The 21,920-nt window shown below is 48.5% G+C and overlaps 1 protein-coding gene across 5 annotated transcripts in view; it reads left to right on the plus strand.

The window, feature by feature from the left end:
* The window catches only part of SGSM1 (small G protein signaling modulator 1), an 80,075-nt gene that overhangs the window by 33,430 nt on the left and 24,725 nt on the right, over positions 1–21,920 (plus strand). For all 5 annotated transcript variants that reach the window (XM_077876083.1, XM_077876087.1, XM_077876088.1 and 2 more), the window contains exons 10-15: positions 4,585–4,652; positions 5,697–5,860; positions 6,253–6,385; positions 13,383–13,521; positions 15,852–15,916; positions 18,081–18,226. In XM_077876083.1, the coding sequence (XP_077732209.1) occupies positions 4,585–4,652; positions 5,697–5,860; positions 6,253–6,385; positions 13,383–13,521; positions 15,852–15,916; positions 18,081–18,226 (715 nt within the window). The remainder of the gene's footprint in view (positions 1–4,584; positions 4,653–5,696; positions 5,861–6,252; positions 6,386–13,382; positions 13,522–15,851; positions 15,917–18,080; positions 18,227–21,920) is intronic.

Consider the following 21,920-nt stretch of genomic DNA (forward strand, 5'->3'; position numbering starts at 1 on the left):
AGGCTGGGCCACATAACTAAGCTCCAGCCAGACTCCAGAGTTTCTGATCAAGAAACCCTCCCCAAGGAGCAGTATGGGGCCAAGGAGATGCCCTTGGCCTAGGACATTATTTCAGCCTGTTCATCTTAAACCCAGAGCCTCCCAGCTGATTTTGGATCACAGGGAGCTCTGAATCTCCTTCTAGCATAAGTCTAGTAATAAATCTGTGCCCATGTGTATACCAGCTATTGCCTTCTAGACCTCAGTTCCATGGAAGCAAGGAATCTTCCTTGCTCATATCTTCTCTCCAGCACCTGCCACCAATCCTAGCACAAAGTATAGGTGCTTGGATAACCTCTGTGAAATGGAGCAGGGAAGTCAGGGGACCTGGATTCATTTGTCAGATTTTTTTTCTAAGATTTTTTATTTATTTATTTGAGGTGGGGGTTGGGGCAGAGGGAGAAGCAGACTCCCCCACTGGGCAGGGAGCCTGATTGGGGCTCAATCCCAGGACATCAGGGGTCAAGCTGATGGGAGACGCTTAACTGACTGAGCCACCCAGGCCCCCCTTCATTCATCACATATTAACGGAGCAGCATCAGATATTAACACAGTGTGCTAGGCACTGTGCTAAATACAAGAGATAGAGAACATTCAGAAAAGGAGAGGATAATCTTTACCTTTTCAGAGCTTATACTATATTTACCTTATACCTGACAGAAAACGAATAGGCAGATAAATGGATAAATGTATGTTATTGTACCAAGTGCCTCCTTGGTCCTTGTCTTGATGTGTGACTTGGGGTATGTCCTTCCCTATCTCTGGGCCTCAGTTCCTCAGCTTCTTTTTTTTTCATTATTTGTTTATTTGTTCATGAGAGACACAGAGAGAGAGGCAGAGACACAGGCAGAGGGATAAGCAGGCTCCCTGCAAGGACCCCCATGCGGGACTCGATTCCAGATCCCAGGATCATGCCCTGAGTCAAAGGCAGACGCTCAACCACCCGAGCCACCCAGGTGTCCCAGTTCCCCAGCTTCTATCAAATGAGGGGGGTGGACAAGTGACCTCCCCAGAACTTAAAGGATTCCCAAAGGGTTTTCAGGGGTTACCCATACATGGAAGTGTCTCCTGTCAAACATCACAGTCCATGGACCCTGCTTGTTGGTTGGACTTAAGCCCAGGGTTGTATGGGCAGAAACTTTTAATGCTAATGTTTTGGAGAAGGCTTGAATCAAATGATTGCCCAGCAGCTGCCCCCTGCCGACTCCCTCCAACTCAGATCACTAGGGACTCTGTCTTTCTGCATCATCTTTTCTTCTGTGAATAGGCACATCCTAGGCACATTGATCTTTGATTCCAGCTGAGTCTGCACTTTCAAGGTCACTCTGAGACTTCCCCAGCCCTGAGCTCTGAACCCCTATCTATCCTTGTTATTCCTGCCTGGAACCCAGAGCTCAGTGAAAGAGAAAAAAGTGGGGGGTCAGAAACATGGAAGTTAGCGTGTAGGAAATGGGAGTGCCCAGGGGCTCCAGTGTCTCTTTAGGGACCAAGAGACAATGAAGAGAAGGGATGTGGTCTTTATCTAAGGAGCTTCAGTACCTCTTCTCTTGTCCCAGCCAGCACCCTTCTTGTACAACCAAGATCAGAACTCCCCAGCTGACTTTCCTAGGATAGGTGAGGAAATATCACCAAAGAGTCATTATTTGGGTTCAGGAATCAGGCTGCGCTTGGCTCAGATGTCAGCCCTGCCATGTGGAGTAGCAGCTGGAACTGCCCCCCCCACCCCACCCCGCTGATGGTACAACCACTTCACAAACAAGTCTGGAAGTTTCCTTTCCTTTCTTTCTTTCTTTTTTAATAGCATCATTTTTATTTGCTGCATAATACACATGGAAGCTTCTTATGACCTACCCTTACCATGTGACCCAGCAGTTCTACTCTAGGAAGCTTTTTTTTTTTTTTTTAAGATTTTATTTATTTATTCATGAGAGACCTAGAGAGAGAAGCAGAGTCACAGGCAGAGGGAGAAGCAGGCCCCATGCAGGGAGCCCGATGTGGGACTCAATCCCAGGACCCCAGGACCACACCCTGAGCTGAAGGCAGACCCTCAACCACTGAACCACCCAGGTGTCCCTAGGAAGCTATTAAAACATGTAAAATGGAAACAGAAGTCCAGCTTTTGCTCCTTCCCAGTCAAGTGATCTTGGACAGTCAGCTTCACCTCCCGGAGCCTCAGTTTGTTCATCTGATGTAAAATGGAGATGTGGTCACAGAGCCTCCAAACAGACATACAGGCAAGAGTCAATAAGAAAATGCAGGGTAGGGCAGCCCTGGTAGCCCAGGGTGTGATCCTGAAGATCCAGGATCGAGTCCCACATCGGGCTCCTGCAGGGGGCCTGCTTCTCCCTCTTTCTCCCTCTGCCTGTGTCTCTGTCGTCTCCCCCCCCCCCCCCCCCCCCGCCACCGTCATGACTAAATAAACAAGTAATAAACAAGTAAATCTTAAAAAAAGGAAGGAAGGAAGGAAGGAAGGAAGGAAGGAAGGAAGGAAGGAAGGAAGGAAGGAAGGAAGGAAGGGGAAAGAAAGAAAGAAAAAAGAAAAGAAAAGAAAAGCAGGGTAAAGCCCTTAGCAGGGAGGCTGGAATCTGGAGGCTGTTGGTGTCAAGTTACACAGCTCCAAAGGGACTGTGGCCACAGCTCCTCCCCTTGGTGTCTGGTGGTAGTTGGAAAGTTGCTCTGCATTTAGTATTTCCTCCTTAATACTCTCTGAGCATCTTGTAGAAATGAACAAAAAGCCCAGTCGCTGTCCAGTTCAGCACCTCTCGGGGAGACAGGAGAAAACAGGCAATTGCAGCCCTAGGTGATGAGCACGATGTGGGAGCCCAGAGAAGGACCACCTGGCCAAGACTCCCATGTGAGGGACTCTGCAGAAGCTGCTCCTCTGAACACGCTTGTGTGCTTGGCTGCCCTCCAAGAACGTTCGCCACACGGATCCTGGCAAGGCTGACTAGTGCAGACCAGTGCAGGAAGGTCCCTTAGGGAGCTTCTGTTCCAACTTCCTCATGTGACAGCTAGGAAAACTGAGGCCCATAGAGGAGAGGGGACTGATTCAGTATAGTTGGTAGAAGTGGGGTTTGAAGTCTGACCTTAAAGCCTGTGTTGGTTCGGGTCCATCAAGAAGCAGATGCAGACAGACATGCAAGAGAGATGTAGTGTGAGTGGCACCTTATATGAGTGACCATGAACCTGGTCTGACCTCTCTGAACAGGGAGAGGAAAGAAAGAAGGGGTAGGAAGAGTCTCAGACACTGCAGTTCTTAGAGTGTTCAGCCAGACCAATTGGGAGTCCCTGGGCTAAACCTGGCCATAAGACGAGCCCCACCCCCACCCCTGCCCCATCCTGGAGGAACAGACGCACACTGGCACTCCCATGTGCTCAGTCCTGGCTGAGAGCAGCCCAAGAGAAGCATGGCCTTGGTGCAAACATGGTGGATCTGGGGACGTGGGGAGCAGCCTCTGAAGCTGTTGGTCAGCTCTGCTCCCCACAGCAGGATCTGAAGGACACCTGTGCAATGCCTTCTCCTGGCTGCTGCAAAGCCCTGGTTCCTCTGAGCCCCACCTCCATGGTGTTCCGGGGGAAAAACAATCTGTTTGGGGAGTGCAGTGGCCTTTGAGCTGGAAAGGGAAAACCTTAAGTATGTAAGCACAGAGACCATTAACCAAGGACTTTTTTAATGTATCAGCACCAAGCCCTTCAAATACATGAGTCCATATAATCAGCACAGCAGTGCTATATGGTGGGTAATTATCACCCCCATTTTACAGAGGAGGAAACTGAGACTCATAGAGGCCTTCATAAGTCATGCTGCTGGGACCTGTGAAGTCAAGGCTGTTGAGTGGCTCTTCTAACCACATGGATTCACGGTAGCCTGGTGTTGGGGTCTGAGTCAAGACTCTTAGATACCGGTGACAGGAAACCAAACTCAGGTTGACTTAGACACTGGCTCCCATGAGCTGAAAAATTCTGGGAGTAGTGGCTTCAGGCATGGCTGGATCCAGGGACTCAAATGATGAGGACCTGAACTCTTTCCACCTCTTGGTTCTGCTTTCCTGCCTGTTGACACCATCATCAGGCAGGCTTTTCTTGCCATGGCCCCCTCCATTTCTATCATCTTTGCCCCTACTCCCCTAGCAGAAAGGAGCATCTTTTTCCCAGTTTATTCTAATATAAATCCAACAATTGAGCCTCCCTGGTTCTGCTTGGGCTGGGGGCCATCCCTGAGCCAATCACTGTGGCTAGAACGGTGGAATATGCTGAGCAGCCAGGCCAGCATCAGATGGCCATTCCTGGAATCGTGGCATAGAGGTTGGGTGGGGTCAGCCTCAGTCACATGGACTGGGGGTAAGAAAGAGTGTTCCCTAGAAAAGTGGGGTGCTGGGACCAGAAGAAGGGGAGGTAGATTCTGAGAAGCCTGGAATACCGATGTTGGGGACAGATGGTTCCTAGCGAGAAGGGTGCAGGAACCCATGGGTGTGGTCTTCTGGCCTCCTGAGCCCTTCCCCAAGAGCCAGCATCCTGTGGACCTAACCATCCCTCCCCTTCCAGCGTCTACTGGGACTATGCCATGACCATCCGCCTGGAAGAGATTGTGTACCTGCACTGCCACCAGCAAGGTAGGGACTGCGGAGGGTGGGGGGAGCATGGGGCTGGGGTGTTCTCCTGGCTCCCCTGCACAGCCGCACCTCCTTACTACTTGCACAGTCTCAAACAAGTGACTTCTCCCCTCTGAGCCTCAGTTCCCTATCTGTAAAGTGGAATCACAATAGCACCTTTTCATGGCATTATTGTAAACATATGACATATGTTAAGGCCTCAGCATCAATCCCATGGTGTTAGTTGCTGACACCTAATTGAGCACTTATGATGTGCCAAGCAGGGCTCTAAACAGCTTGGCAAAAAGTTACACAGCTTGTTAAGCTCCAGAGTTTGGGCTCAAAATCAGGTCTTTGTCATTCCAATGCCGGTGCTCTGGAGATCTGGGATTAATAACTAGATTTCTCCTTGAAAGCTCAAAGCAGGTATGTTCAGAACAAGTAGAAGACCATCCTGCTGTAGAAAGCAAGAGATCTGTGCCGCATCAAGGCATAAAACATTAAGCGTATTTAGTGAGACAGATCCAAGCCCTACTTGGGTCTATCCAAGCCCTATGTGGCTCTGAGCAAGTTACATAGCCTCTCTGAGCCTTGGTTTCATCATTTGTAAAATAGACAATAGTAGATCTACCTCATAGAGCTGTTTTGAGGATTCCAATAAGACACTGCCTTAAAAGTGCTTTGTTTACATACAGTAAGTGCTCAATATGTGCCAGCAAGTCAGCTACTGCCCTGAGAAGGGATAGGTCTGAAAGCCTCCATACAAGAATAGGTCAGGTTAATTCATAGAGGGTGCTTGGGAGGCATCGGATGTTTGTGGGCCTCATTTCCCTTTGGTGGGTGACTTCACAGAAGCTAGCCACACTCCGTGGCAGGTAGGATGGAAGGGGCTCAGGGGAGGTTAAAACAGCCCCTGACCTTCTGCCCAGGTCTTTCCCAGAGCTTGGAGGAGATCCATGGGTCTAGCTTGGCATGCCTGGGGGGATGTGTTTGCTGGGAGGGCCCCATCGCCATACCTCATAGTGACTTCCCACTGGGTCTTCTCTGGCTGGGTTGTGGTGGCAGTGGACAGCGGCGGGACAGTGGTGTTGGTCAGCCAGGATGGGATCCAGAGGCCGCCCTTCCGCTTCCCCAAGGGAGGGCACCTCCTGCAGTTCCTTTCATGCCTAGAAAACGGGCTGCTCCCTCATGGGCAGCTGGACCCTCCACTCTGGTCTCAGCGAGGGAAGGTGAGTGATCCTGGGGGACCCAGAGAGGCTGGGGTATGGGTCAGCCATGGGGAGCGGTCATTCTTTTTTTGAGAGAGAGAAAGTGAAGGCGCACATGTGCACGTAGAGTGGGGGGTGGCGAGAGGGAGAATCCCAAGTAGGCTCCACACCCAGCGTCTGTGCCCAAGACTCAGGGCTCGATCTAACGATCCTGAGATCATGACCAGAGCTGAATCAAGAGTCAGATGCTTAACCAACTGAGGCACCCAGATGCCTGGGGGTATAGTCATTCTTGCCTGTGGGTCCTTGCATGGCTTCGTGGGCACATACACACCCCACTGAAACCCTCAAGCTGTGCAGATTGTGGGGACGGGTGTATCCCAAGGATGGTGCAATGGAACACGTTCTTTTAGGGCAAAGTGTTTCCCAAACTGCGCAAGCGAAGCCCTCAGGGTTCTGCTGAGTCCACGTCTTCAGACAAGGAAGATGACGAGGCCACAGATTATGTGTTCAGGATCATCTACCCTGGCATGCAGTCTGAATTCGGTAAGCTGCCTTGTCTCTGAGCTCCTGGGATCCACCTGTTAGCAGATCATGAGAATGACTCCAGGTGTTTGGAATTAGAAGACAAGTAGTCTGGACTCTGAGGCCAGCGGGGCTGGGGTGGTGGGGGACCTGGAACCAGGAAGCTGGTATCTCGGTTTTCCCCCCAAATGAGAACTATGTGCTACCTAGCTTAATAAAGATGCACCTGAGCAGAAAGTGGCATTGGGGAGTGGCAGTGTGCTCTGGAATCCTGGTTGAACTGGGGCAAGTCTCTTTGCCCTCTGTGTCTTGGTTTCCTTATCTGCAAAATGGAGATGTTCACAGCACCTGCATCATAGGACCCTTGTGGGGATTAAATGAGATAAGTCTCTTGGCACAGAATATATAAATATTAGCCGCTGTTCTACTATTGCTCATGTCAAGATTCATGAGATAAAGAGGTAATCAACATAAAGTCTATAGAATAAAGTCTCGCATACAGTCGGTCCTCAGTAAATGACAGTGAAAACAGCAGAGGGGAAACAAAGCACCAGGCACTGGCACACGAGACCCTAATGTATGTCCAGCACTTTGCACGGTGGCTGCCGTGATGTAGATGCTTGGTTAATGCAGACAGTTACTATCACTATCATCATTACTATGGGGTTATTATGAAGATTATAATGTTTGAAAAGTTCTCTGAAAGAGCCCTGGCATTTATTAAGCACTGTATGGATGTCTGTTCAATAACTCAATATTGAGTTGTAGTTTCCTTCTGTCTACCCCATTTTATTTAACCTTGGGTGGCTGTGTTCCATTTGATGGGTAATGGCTCTGAGCCTACCTGTGCTTTAGTGACCACAGCTGGGTCACAAGAGGCTCTTTTGAAAGCAGATGTCTTTCCCTGGCAAAGGTGGACCAATCATGCCAGGCCACTTCATGCTCTGGCTCTCATCCACTGCTGAATTGGATCTGGGATGTGGGGCAGGCTTGGTGGTAAGGTCTTATGTTTCTTGGGTTAGCCTCATATTCATTCCTTCAGTGGGCCAGTTAGGATCAAAGCCTCATGTTTCTGTGTCGTCGAGATCCATAGAGTATCCTGAAGCATTCATTACTACATCTCTTCCTACCCAAGAGCAGGGCCTGGAGCTGTCACAGACTCTTGGCTGTACTATGACTCTCACAGCCCTTCCAGAGAGCTGATTGATCAGAGGGGCCAGATACCTCAGGCCTGCCTTCCCAGGAAATTCTCTCCACAGGAACTCATCCAACAAATAATGTGTAGGCTTTTGCTGGGAACCAGGCTGGGTGCTGGATGTCTTACTTATTTGGGGACTGTCCATGTTAGTGTGCTGTGGCTCTGCATGTGCCAGGAGAACAGATGCTGACTGTACCCACCCACGCCCCTCTGTGCATGCCCCTCTGTTGCCAGCTCCCATTCTTAGAGTCTCTCTGCCTGAGGGTCCCTTCTGCCCATGGGTGGGGCAGGGCAGAGGTGTCAGAGAATCAGTGTCTCCCTGGAACATCCCTCAACCAAGAACTGACAAGAATTGGTGTATAAATGCCTGGGTTGGGGCACCTGGATGGCTCAGTGGTTGAGTATCTGCCTTCGGCTCAGGGCATAATCCGGGGTCCTGGGATCGAGTCCTGTATCAGGCCCTTCACAGGGAACCTGCTTCTCCCTCTGCCTGTGTCTCTGCCTCTCTCTGTGTGTCTCTCATGAATAAATAAATAAAATCTTAAAAAAATAAAAATAAATGCCCCAGCTCCCTCACCCGCTACCCTGATGAGAAAGCTCAGACCTTTGTGCTCTACACATCTCCTGAGGTACCCCAGGAAATCAAGCACCAGTTGCGCATGGTGGCAACCTGAGTAGTAACCGTTTGTTCTGCCTTCTTGTGTCTCTTCACGCATCTCTTACCGGTGCTCCTTGGAAACATCTCCCAAAAGAACTGCTGGAACTTGAATTCTTGTCTGCTTCTGAGGAAACCCCAATGAGCTCAGTTTATTTGGAACAAAGCTTCTCAATTGTAGCCCTACTGACATTTTATTTTTTTTAAGATTTTATTTATTTATTCATGAAAGACAGAGAGAGAGAGAGAGAGGCAGAGACACAGGTAGAGGGAAAAGCAGGCTCCATGCAGGATGCCTGATGCAGGACTCAATCCTGGGACTCTGGGATCACTCCCTAAGCCAAAGGCAGATGCTCAACTGCTGAGCCACCCAGGCGTCCCCTTACTGACATTTTTTTAAATAAATTTATTTTTTAAAATATTTTTATTTAGTTATTCATGAGAGACAGAGAGAGAGAGAGAGAGAGAGAAAGAGAGAGGCAGAGACACAGGCAGAGGAAGAAACAGGCTCCATGCAGGGAGCCTCATGTGGGACTCAATCTCGGGACTACAGGATCACGCCCTGGGCCAAAGGCAGGCACTAAACCGCTGAGCCACCCAGGGATCCCCCTTACTGACATTTAGATGGAATAATTGATAGTGATTGCTTGGGGAGGGGGGCATCACATGCATTATAGGATGTTGAGCAGCTTCCCTCATCTCCCCTAACTCACCGCCAAGTAGCAAATCTGCCACCACCCCTGCCACCAAGTTGTGACACTCAGAAATATCTCCGGACGCTGCCAAGTGTCATGTAGCAAAATTGCCCCCAGTTGAGAAAAGCACACATCAGCACGTTCACCTCTGCCACTGCAGCATGGCCAATGACTCCAGGTCTGTAAAATGGGAAGAACAGCACTTCCCACCCAGGATCCTATTCTGAGGAGTCAGTGTGATGATGTGTCAGACACATAATGCAAAATGCTTGTCAATGAGCAGTAGTAGGTACCATGAGCAGATGCCACTGTGTGCCAGGCCTGCCTTTGCCTCTCCAATGTTGTAACTAATTTAATCCTCACTACGGCCCTCCAAGGCGGGTACCAATGTCATCACTAACCCTCGTTTTTCAGAAGAGGAAACTGAGGCACAGAAAGGGTAAGAAACTGGTCCAGAGTTGTATAGCTAATCCTCAGTGTGGTTGGAATTTGAACTCCAGTGCCCTGGCTCCAGAGCTTGTGCCTCTCACAGACCCTCCTTGCAGATTGTTTTGACCAGGATGAGGAGATATTGTGGTTGCCCCTGCTTTATCCCCAAGCTCAGATTCAGCTCACATGGAAATGTCGCTCCCATCCTTGGTTGATATTTTTAAGGGGCCTGAGCCTCACAGATCTGAAACAAACAATCATGTATGGTTTACATCTTTGGGAACAATGAAGCCCTTTCTGAAGAAGTCCCTACCTCAGAAATGGGCAGACTCCTTCCGTGGTCCAAATTCAGCCCACTGCCTATTTTTGTAAATAAAGTTTTATTGGAACACAGCCATGCCCATTCATATCCATGTTATGTGTGGCTGCTTTTACACCATGGCAGCAGAGTGGGATTGTTGTGACAGAGACCATATGGCCCACAAAGCCAAAAATATTTACTCTCTGGCCCTTTATAGAAAAAGTTTGCAGATGCCTGTGTCAAGTAATACAAGAGAAGAGTTTGGCCCTGCAGGAGGGATGATATGGTCATAAATAGTTCTAAACCCCCTTTGGGTGTCCTCTTGCCTTTGTCTCTACCACCTCTGTGTCTTCATGCACAGAGAAAGCAGAGACAAGTTCTGAAACACTGAGACAGGTTCAGAGTCAGAGGAGGGCATTTTCAGACTCCTGTATTGCTGAGACAGCCTGTACCATCTGGCGTGGCGGGTGTGAGCTGCGTGCGACTCCCAAGCACTTGAAATGCAGTTAGTTCTTTTTTTTTTTAAGATTTTATTTATTTCTTCATGAAAGACACACAGAGAGACAGAGACACAGGCAGAGGGAGAAGCAGGCTCCATGCAGGGAGCCTGACGTGGGACTCGATCCTGGGACTCCAGGATCATGCCCTGGGCCGAAGGCAGGTACTAAACCGCTGAGCCACCCAGGGATTCCCGAAATGCAGCTAGTTCGCATGAAGATGTGCAGGAAGTGTAAAAGATACTCTGGATTCTGAAGTCTTAGAGCAGTAACAAAAAAATGTGAAATATCTCATCAGTAAGTTTGTATTGACTATATGTTGAAATGGTAACACTATGGATATACTGGGCTAAACAGAATATATTGTTGAAATTGATTGCATCTGTTTCTTTGCCCCCCCTTTTAGTGGCTACTAGAAACTTCTAAATTAAGCATGTGGCTCAGGTTGGATTCCTATCAAATAGAGCTGGTCTAGGGCAGGGTTGACATTTTGGACTGTGAAGAATTGTGTTTAGTGGAGGGGGAGATGTCTTGTGCATTATAGGATGGTGAGCAGCATCCCTGGCCTCTACCCACTAGATAGATGCCAGCAGCATCTAGCGAATTCCCAGGTTGTGACAACAAAGAACGTCTCCAGACATCACCGAATGTCCTTGAGGAGCTAAAGTTGCCCCAGTTGAGACCTGGTGGTCTAAATAGAGCATGGGTGATGTTGGGGGGGAATCAGTTGAGAGAGTATGAATAGGGTCTGATTCCCCACTGAATTGGAATCCCAGCTCCACCATGTGTTCACTGGGTAGTCTTGGGCATGATGCTCCCATCTGTGCCTCAGTTCATAAATCTGTAAAAAAAGATAATAATAGTACTTGGGCTCAGTGCGTGATAGCTGTCATTAGCAGAAAGAGCAGGGGGACCTTGGTCAGAAAGAGCTGTTATGCCAGTTACCACCCGCTGGGGCTGTAGGTGGTTAAGCACCACTGTCATTCTGAGCCTCAGTTTCCACTCTGCAGGATGGGAGAAGAGATGCATCCCCTACAGGGTCATTAAGCATGATAGAGCAGTCCCATGCCTGCACAGCAGCCAGCACATAGTAGGGCATTTTACAAACATCAATATTCTTTCTTCCTCAAAGCCAACATAATATATGGGAGCTGTTTGGAGCCTGGCAGGGGAGAGGTAAAGCCCCGAGGAGTGGGTTCCTTGGCTGTTTCAGTGTTCTGCTCACCGCAGACATTCTGTTTGTTTTTCTGTTTCAAGTTGCTCCTGATCCCCTGGGCAGCACTGCCCCCATCTCCGTGCACCCTGCCTGGACGGTGGTTCCTGCTGGCCGGTCCATGCTGGTGGTGGCCCAGGGTGGTCGGTGGGTGCGAGCCAAATGGGACACCACCTTCCCCGTGCCGGGCCTGAGGCAGCAGCCCCCCAGTAATGTCTGGGCTACTCCCACCCCTGGAGCTGGGTGCTGGCCCCCTCTGCCATGTTGTCATTTGAGTCTTTGTCCCAAGGGCAAGGGAAGAGGAGACAAACTGGTGCCCTCACGCTTCCAGCCTCCACGTTGCAGGATGCAGCTTGGAGTGTTGTGAGATCTATAGTGAAGCGGTCCACTGGTGATGTGAAGTGTGAGGGCCTGGGGTGGAGGCATCCTTTCCACACCTTGCTGAAACTGATCAGTGCTTCCCTGAGATTGGCAGAGACCTGGGGATGCTTCTCTAGAACATTTTGCAGGGACTCAGTGGTCTTTCTTGGCCAGCTCAGCAGTGAGTTTGGGGAGGAGCTTTCTGCACTGGATCCACAGTTCCCTCTGCCTTGTAGCCAGGGGAAGAGGCCAGGAATTACCAGTCATCCTTGACAGGGCACAGCCCATGGAATACATGTGCACCCTGATTAACCTTCTAGGGTAGGGCTTGGCAAACGAGGTCCCATGGCTGGAGCCAGCCTCATTCTGTGCAACCCATGAGCTAAGAATTGTTCTTACGTTTTTTAACAATCAAAAAAAAAAAAAAAAAAACAGAAGAAAAGTAATATATGTGATGTGAAAAAGATATGAAAGTCAGATTTCAGTGTCCATCAAGTTCTATTGGAAAACCCCCATGCTGATGTGTCTGTATGTTGTGCATGGCTGTTTTAGCACTATGATGGCAAAAAGTTGAGTGATTATGATCATGGCCAAATGGCTCACAAACCCTATAATGTTTACTGCCTGGCCTTTGACAGAAGCTCTGTTTCCCGAGCCCTGTTCTTTCTAGAGAAAATAAAATTTTTGCACCTGTCTGGAATTGCCAAGAGGCCAGGAAGTGAACCACAGAAATTGTAATGTCTGAGTCACTGCTCTGTTTGTCCTGTAGCCCTGCAGACGCAGTGGTTTCCATGGAGCTGGAAAGTAAGGCAGTGAGGGAAACTCTAAGTGCTATGTCTTAGGAGCTGCATCATCAGAAATCACCAATATCTGTGTTAGGAGATGAGTCATGACCTCTTGGTTCTTGAACGTGGCTGCTGTTACCAAAATTGTTTTTTTATATACAGATTTAAGGGCTATATCTCCAGGAGGTTTTAATGAAATAGGTCAGGGGTGAGATACAGGCATATGGCTTTTTTAACAAGCCCCCCACATGATTCTGGGTGGGGGTCTCCAACCCGTTTGAGACCCATTGATGGAACAGCCATATGGCTCAGGATGATGTACAGTGCAGGTGGCCTCATCAGCAGGAACTCCACTGGGTCCCTGGCCCTTGGTTGCCCTACCTTATCTCTTGAGTTAGGCTCCCTTCTGTCTCCCTACTAAAGATTCTCTCTCCCAGAGAGTGTATCTCTGGGGACTCGGGACCATCAGCCTCCCCAGAAGCCCCCAGCAGGCCCCGCTTCCTTTTTGTCAGCCTCCTATGAGGACAGCTGAATGACAACATGGTGAGGCTTGGCCTTCTGCTCTGGGATAGGTCTGTTTTCTTGGCTCTTGGCTCTCTCTCTCCCCCCCGCCCCCCATTCCCCACCTCTTCTTCTCTACAGCTCTCATCAGCTCTGCCCATCTGCTGAGGGGCCCCAAATCTTGGTGGTGGCTTTCACTGGATCAGGTGGGCTCAAAGGTCTGGGTCAGATCATGATTGGGGTCACTGTCTCCGACTGTCACATTCAGGGTCTTCCCCTGTGTCTCTGCTGGCCTAGGGGCAAGCTGCTTGCTTTGGGATGAGGTTTCTGTGACCCACATAGGCTTAACCAGGGCTCTTGCTGCATCCCTTCTGTCCACCACAGTCCCCCAGGACCTTATGGATGTCTCCGTGAGCAACCTACCATCCCTCTGGCAACCCAGTCCCCGGAAATCCTCCTGCTCATCCTGTTCACAGAGTGGCTCGGCTGATGGTGGCTCATCCAATGGCTGCAACCATGAGAGGTTTGAGGGGCTTAATCTGTGGGTGGAGGGTATGGAAGGATTTGCCAGAGATTTGTAGATACTCATTTCTTGTCCAGCACTGAATTCAGAGGAGGAATATAAGCTACGGAATCATTGAAGTCTGGGTTAAATTCTGGCCTTGCAAAGTCATAGCTCTCAGAGCTTCCTTATATGTATCAGTCAGGATAAATAAGGTTATGTGGCAGTAACAAACAGTCCCAAAATCTCAGTGGCTTAGTACGGCAAAGATTGATTTATTGGGCAGACCATGTGTCTATCTATCAGGGATCAGCCGGAGGCTCTGCTTACTCTCTATTCAAGGTCCGCGCTGATGGAGCTTGAATATTACCAGTCACAGTGACTGGGAAAGGGAAAGGTAGCTCTGGAGCGCCTGAACAATTAAACGCTGCTCATCTCTCACTGACCCCATCCATAGTAGACTGCGCAGTGCAGACCTCTCATGCTCCTGGAAAGCAGAAACTAGAAATACTACTTAATGCCAACCACATGTGCCTCAGTTTGCTCCACCACCAAATGGGGACACAAGTCCTTGAATTGTGTAGCTGTTGTAAGGGCAGATCAGATACTGATCTGATGTGGCCCGCATGTGGTCGCCGGCACTCGGTAATGTTCAGTAAGTGACATTTCTTATTTTATTGGATAAAGGTAAATCCCCAGGTCACCTCTCTCCTTGTGCATAGATCTCATATGTCTTCTGGGCTACTCCGTGCATGCATGAGACTGGTCTTGTTTCCCACGGACCCCACCTGGCCTGGCTGAAGAGAATGGAATCCCTTTTTCCATGCTGGGCCTCTGGCCCAATGAGTGGTCCAGTCTTCAGCTACAGGAGCTTAGGGGGTGGGAGCTGGCATCAAATTTTTGAAGTTATCTAAGGCCTGGCTTTCAGCATATAGTCTACAGACCTGGAGCAGCATCCCTGGGGGGTGGATTCTCAGTCCATCTCGCTAGACCTAGTGAAGCAGAATTTGCATTTAACAAGATCCTAAAATCATGTGTGCACTTTTGAGAAGCACTGATATAACCAGAGAGACTCACATGTTTGTGCGCATCAGGATCACCAGGGAGAGGTGATGACTGGTTCTAAGACAACTTCCTTAGGGGTCCTGGTTGAGTAGGTCTGCGAGGGGCCCATGAATCCACACGTTGGAGAAATTCCAAGTGATTCTTGGGCTGGTGGTCCATGGGCCATTGAAAAACGATGTTCTAACCTAGCATCCCCTCACGTGACATCTACTTTACACGCCTGTAGTGACGGGGAGCCCACCACCTTTTACATAGCCAAGTCCACTGTAGAGCAGCCATCCGTGTGATGCTCTTCTTAGGTAAACTGAGCAAGCCTGAGCCCCACCAACCTGAAGACATCGTGAGGCTGATTTTACTGTTTAATGCCTCCATGTGTGTAAGTGGAGGACTTTAGCCATGCCTCCTCCCTGTCTCCCTGAGCTTTCCTGGGTGTCCGTTAGCATGTCCTGAGAATAAATATGCATATATTCTTCCACTCTGTTCTCTGTGAGGGTGCACAACACTCCTATCAGCAGTCCTTGATGGGGCCTTACTCCCCTCTCCTCTTTCAGCCAAGTCAGCCCCCTAAGTTCCCATGCAAGGAGGAGCTCTGAGGCATCACCTCCTTTGCAGTCAGCCAAACTCTGAGTGCAGCTTGGCTCAGTTTGGTTTAGCTGGGTCACTTTAGAAGTCAGAACTCTTTCTGCAAGTGACAGAAACCCACTTCAGACTGGTCCAGACACAAAAGAAAATCTCAACAGAACTGAGAAATCCAGAGGTACAGTGACTTTCAGGCATGGTTGGTTCCAGATGCTCAATACAGATATTTCTGTTTCTTCTGCTCTTGCCTCTGGTTGCCTCTGTGATGGTTTCATTCTCAAGGAGGCCCTTCCTATGCAGTGGCAGAAATGGATCCCAGCAGCCACTGCCCTACATCCCTCTGGTTTAGGAACTCGAGCAGAGAAAAGAGTGTGTATTTCCCTATGGTTCCAACAAAAATCCTGGGGCTCATTCTCATTGGCTCAGGTTGGATCACAAGACCACCTCTTACCTCATGACTGTGACTCCAGCCTGAGTCCTGTACTAGGTAGAATCAGCCCCATCCAAACCATAGGGACAGAGAGTTGGGGAGAGAGTGACCCCAAAACTGGATAGGAGAAGTGGCAGTATGGGTGGAAACAGTAGTACTCCAGAGTCCCCTTGATTGGCTGGTTTTAACCTGCACCCTACAGGTAATGAGCTGTGTTCCTCCAGGAAACGTGGGTTCTGTGTGGTCTTTCCTCAGTGTCCTCTTTCTCCACCTGCAGGGCTCCCCTGAAGCTTCTCTGTGACAACATGAAATACCAGATCCTTTCCAGAGCCTTCTATGGATGTGCGTATTGACATTATTCGCCGTTGTGGTCTATGGGTGTGATTTTTTAAAAAGATTTTATTTATTTATTAATGAGAGACACAGAGAGAGAGGCAGAGACACAGGCAGAGGGAAAAGCACTGGAAGCCTGATGTGGGACTTATCCCAGGACCCCGGGATCATGACCTGAGCCAAAGGCAGATGCTCAACCACTGAGCCACCCAGGTGTCCCTATGGGTGTGTTAACTGGATGCCTATCACAAAGCAGCAGTATCAGGAGAAGGAGCCTGCCTTTGGCACGTGAACCTCGGCTCCTCTATTTCCTAGATGCATCTAGTTATAGTGAAGTTTGGTGGATTTGCCTGAGCCTCAACTTCCTCAATGAAAGATTGGGGATAAATGTTATCTCTGGGTGCTAAGAGAGGGCAGCAAACGATGGGGCTTCTCAGTGGCAGGGGTTTAGTTAATCGCCATTGTATCCCCAGTACCCACTTAGAGGATCTGTTTTCAGAATTAAATGAGAAGCATGTATAAATCCCCTGGCACCTAGCATTACACATCAAAAAAGCTCAGTAAAAGTCAGTTCCCCTCACTTATGGGCAGAAGTAGAAGAGTAAGGAGAAGTTAAAAATCAAAACTTAAATAGAGGAATTCTGATGATTTCCATTTAACACATGAGGAAACTAAGGCAGAAAGAGGCAAGTGACTTATCCAGGGTCACACAGCTAATCCGGGACAGCTGGGACTTGGGCCTAGGCCTGCCTGACCACAAAGGCTGTTTTTTAACTCTACTATACTGATTCTTAGCACATTTTATTTCCCCAGCCTCCCAGCCTAGATGGGGGTATATACCATGTGTATTTTCATGGATTCCAGAAAAGTGTTAATACGTCTTACATGGGCCTGGGGAATAGCAGTACCCACTGTGTGCCCAACCACCTGGAGAGGCAAGGCAGCCTGAGCTCCCAAGATCAAGGTTATTACCTGTTCTGTTATCACCCCTCCCCATTGCCTAATGGAGGACCTGGTGTGGAGCAGGCCTGGGATGAGTATTTATGGGACCCAAGTGGAAGAGCTTCCTGATGGAAGGGTTGGGGGGTCAAGATGGATCTTGAATATTATCACATTCAATGACTCACCCCTGATGGTGGTTGAGAGGCCAGGTTCTGGGGCTGTGCAGCTTGGGTTCAAATCCCAACTCTGTACTTCCTAGCAGTGTGACCTGGGCAAGAGACACAGCAGCCTGTGCCTCAGTTTCCCCATCTATAAGATGGAAAAGATAGGAGTACTTGTTTCATATGGTTGTCATGAGAATTTAATGAGTTAAGTGTGTGAGCTCTGAGCTGCTCCCTGGCGTGTGGTATGTGCTTGTATAAGTGTTAGCCATATCTTTCTCCCTCCTCCTCCTTTTCCCCTCCTCGCTCTTCCCCCCCTTCCTTTCCCCCTCCCCCTCCCCCTCCTTCCTCCTATCTCCCCATCTCTTCTTTATCCCCTCTTTCTTCCCCTTCTCCCCTTCCTTTACCTCTTCCCCCTCCTCTCCCTCATTCCTGGCAGGGGTGAGTCCTTAGGCTCCAGAAGGCCAGGGTCCTCTCTGGGAGTTGCTAAGGGAGAGCCAGAGGGAGGGGGCACATTCAGAGCAAACACAGGCTGGCATTTGGTGAGTGCCTCCTGTATACCAGGTGCTGTGCCCTCCAGGTGCCCAGGGTGGAGCAGGTGAAGGGTGGTGGGTTGGCGGGCATTTCTTCAAGAGTGCAGGGCCATCTTTGAAAGCAAACTGGGTGCATTTCCCAGGGCTTTCTTTATCCAACTGCACTCTGAACAAGAGTCGTCCACCTCTGCCATTCCCCTCTCTTGGGATGAATTAGAGGCATGCAGAGGCACAGAGAGCCTGTGGGGTCACTGGCTCCCTGCCACCCCTTCCCTGCCTCCTGTCCATAGATTAAATGCCTTGGCTTCCAGTAGAGGAGGTAATGTCACCCTGGCCCAGTCTGAGAAAGGTGATTAGATGTCCCCAGGCTCACACAACTCTCAACAAGTGATTTTGCCCCTCAGAGCCCCTTCCTCGCCAAGAAGGGAGGGATGATGGGACTTTTCTAGGTCATGAGGGTTCACTAGGATCGCAGGTGAGACAAGGCAAGGGGGGTGAATGGTGGATGATGGCACTTTCCCTTCCTCCCTCCACCAGGGCTTGCCTACTGCAGACACCTGTCCACTGTGAGGACCCACCTGTCAGCCCTGGTTAATCACATGATCGTGTCTCCAGACTCACCCTGTGATGCTGGGCATGGGCTGACGGCCAGGATCTGGGAGCAGTACCTTCAGGACAGCACAGTAAGGATTGGCCTGGCTTGGCCTGCCGTGAGGCAGAGCCTGTGGGGGGACCATCTTATCATCTGAGCAGTAGACTCACCTGCTTGTGGGGCCTCAAGGCTCTTATGACACCTTTGGGTTCTACAAACCCAACCTGAACGCCCCTCTTTTCTTGAAAGTTCAAGACCCACAACCCGCTTCTGCCTGTAGGAGTGAGGATCAAGGAGGATGGAAAGTACACATGCTCGCCTGGAAGGAGTAAGAATGAACCTGTCACCAAGCACTTATTAAGCACCAGCTGTATGCTTGGTGCTATGGGAGGTGCTGTGAGTCCTCAGCAGGAAGAGACTTACAGTCCAGTTGAACTACTTAGAATGATGAAAGTAGCTAAGTCAGAGGAGGCAGTGGGGCGGAGAAAAGCCCACCACCATCCAGAACTCTTCCATCTCTGCCTTGGGGCCTGAGAATCCTCCCATTAGATATTTCACCTGGAGACAGATTTCTAAGATTTTCTTATTAGAAGCCGAATGTCCCTAACAAGGAAGATGTTCATGTTTGAAAAAAGGTTCATGGTCGAATAGTTTGGGTAATGAGATGAGTTAGCTCTTCTGAATCCTGTAGAACTTCCTAGAACCTTGGCTAGGGGATTATGCTTGTCGCTCTCAAGAAATTGGGGGGCTGCGGTGTGGGTGTGGGAGAGCATATGGAACAGCCCCTCAAATTGGGCTATAGGGACCTTTGTTGAAAAAGTACCTCCCATGGTTGGTGGAAGACCATCCATTTTTTTTTAAAGGTGATTTTTTTTAAGGATTTATTTATTTATTCATGCGAGACACACACACACAGAGAAAGAGAGAGAGAGAGACAGAGACACAGGCAGAGGGAGGAGCAGGCTCCATGCATGGAGCCAGACGCGGGACTCGATCCCGGATCCCAGGATCATGACCCGAGCCAAAGGCAGATGCCCAACCCGAGCCACCCAGGCATCCCCAGAAGCCATTTTGATAGACACTGGTTTAACCACTGCCAGGAGCAGACATTCAGAAGAGATACCTATTTCCTCCACGTGGGATATGAATGCAGTGGCTCAGTCCACTGGGTGCCTTCCCACCCGAGTCCTGGGGAGGGCCAAGCTGAGGAGCACCTGGGTCAGGCTGGCTTCCTCATGCTGGGGAAAGGTACTATTCAATGTATTAATTTGGGAATGCTGGAGGACTTTGGGAAAAACAAGCTGGTTCCCAAACCTGGACAAGCAAAAGGGTTGTTTGACTGACTTTTTTTTTTTTTTTCCAAAAATAGCTATTTTTCTAAATGACAAAAGGAATGCCTACTTAACTGTGATAACTCAAACAATGAAGAATGCAGGTGTATAGAACAAAAATTGTTTACATATCTTTTTTTTCTGCCACAGTGCTCTCATTCTGATCCCCTGAGTTAATGATAATGTCAGTTACATAGAGGCCCTGCCATATATTTCCTGTGCTTTATACATCCATAGATATATTTGAAATTCTTATTTTTTTAAATGAAGTGACATTATATTTGTATTTTAAGCAACAACTTCATTTTATATCCAAGATGTCTTTCAGATCTCTAGGTGAAATATTGAATGCTAGATCCTTAGCACCTCATAGATGAGTAGCCCATAATTTATTTAAATCTTCCCCTAATGATAGACATCTAGGCTCTTTCTTCTCTTAAAAATTACTTTGAACAATGCTTCAGTCGACATCTTTATACACACATATCATTCTGACTAGTGCTTTTATTTCAAGGGTAGATTCCTAGAAATAAAATTGATTGATATGCATTTAAAATTTAAATAGATACGCTAGCTTACTTTCTCAAAAAAAAAATCATAATGTTCATAATCCCTGGCAGCCTGGGAGAGTGCACATTTCTTGAGGAATTCAAAAGATTTATAGACTTCTAGGCTCCACTCCAGCTTTACTAATTTAGCATCTCTGGGAGTGGAGCCCAAGAATTTATATTTTTTGAAAGTTCCCCAAATGCTTCTAGTGCTCTCTGCAGTTTGAGAGGCACTAGTCTAAGGACAAATTGGTTGAAAAAGTAAAGTAGGGATCCCTGGGTGGCGCAGCGGTTTGGCGCCTGCCTTTGGCCCAGGGCGCGATCCTGGCGACCTGGTGCATGGAGCCTGCTTCTCCCTCTGCCTGTGTCTCTGCCTCTCTCTCTCTCTCTCTCTCTCTCTCTCTGACTATCATAAATAAATAAAAAAAGAAAAAAAGAAAAAGTAAAGTAGCCAAAAATGAATATTTTTTGTCTAATGCTTTTACAGTCCTTTCACAAACTGGCTGTATTTTTACCCTTCTTGGTTGCATTGTTGTATTAGGGTGGCCTGAGCTGCAGTAACAGATGGTCCCCACTATTTCAGTTGCTTGACACCATGGAGTGTATTTCTTGCTCACTGAAGAGTCCTGGGTAGGGATTCCTGGAGTGAGCATCTGTCCTTACACCAGAGGTTCAGGGGTCTTTCTTTCAGTCTTGTGGCTCCAGGATCCTCCAGGGGCTCATGGTCATCTGCCTCTAGGTTGCAGAGGGGAAATGCAGAGTCTGAAGGGAGTACACCTGCTTCTTCAAGCTCTGGCTTGGAAATGACTTCTATCACATCCTGTCACATCCCATGGGCCAGCACCTAGTCACATGGCCACATCTAACTGCAAGGGAGGCTGGAAATGGAGTCCACCTGTGGGCTCCAGGACCCAAGCAGGTGGATTTTTGATGAAGAGTTTATAGCCTCAGCCACCAATAGTCCTCTGATTTTAAACAGCTTTGACAAGGATGTCTGCAGAATACAAATTAAAATTTCCAACAAAAACGAAGAGTGGTTGGTTTTGCCATTATGGTTGAGTATATCTAAGATGGGCATTAATATCTAGAATCAGTGGGACGCCTGGCTGGCCCAGTCAGTAGAACATGTGACTCTTCATCTCAGGGTTGTGAGTTCAAGTCCCATATTGGACATAGAGCTTACTTTAAAACATGTGAAGTAATGCTTGTAATTTTAGAATGTAAAGTAAGGAGATAGGAGGACACAGAACCCTACTTCCCTTCAGAGTAGCTTTCTAGCAGTCATTGGTACTTTTCTTTTTCTTTTTTTTTTAAGATTTTATTTATTTATTCATGAGAGACACACACACACAGAGAGAGAGAGAGAGAGAGGCAGAGACACAGGCACAGGGAGAAGCAGGCTCCATGCAGGGAGCCTGACATGGGACTTGATCCCGGGTCTCTTTGATCAGGCCCTGGGCCGAAGGCAGGCACCAAACCGCTGAGCCACCCAGGGATCCCTCATTGGTACTTTCCATACACACACACATGAACAGCTAGGACCTGTTGGTCCCCTATCATGACTAATTATAACTCCAAAGCCTTTGCCTGAAAATGAATTTTTAAAAAGAGGGCAAGACTATTTGACAGTACAGCAGACAGTTGTTAAAGTCATCATAGTGTACACAGAAGTTATTAGTGCATGAAGAACCAGCTGGAAATGTTCATTTTGGATTGATTTGCTTTTAAACAATTTTCTTTGAGCTGTGTCAAGATTAGTAATTTTGAGATGATGTTGCCATATCAACACAATGTGCAAAATTGACTAAAAGTTAAGTAGAAATGTTAATTCATTCTGTACTGACCTTTTGGAGTTTTTTGCAAACAAATGGGCTCACACTAGATATATTCTGCACCTTGCTTTTTT

This window comes from Canis aureus, chromosome 27, assembly GCF_053574225.1.
Source record: "Canis aureus isolate CA01 chromosome 27, VMU_Caureus_v.1.0, whole genome shotgun sequence".
Classification (NCBI taxonomy): Eukaryota; Metazoa; Chordata; class Mammalia; order Carnivora; family Canidae; genus Canis; species Canis aureus.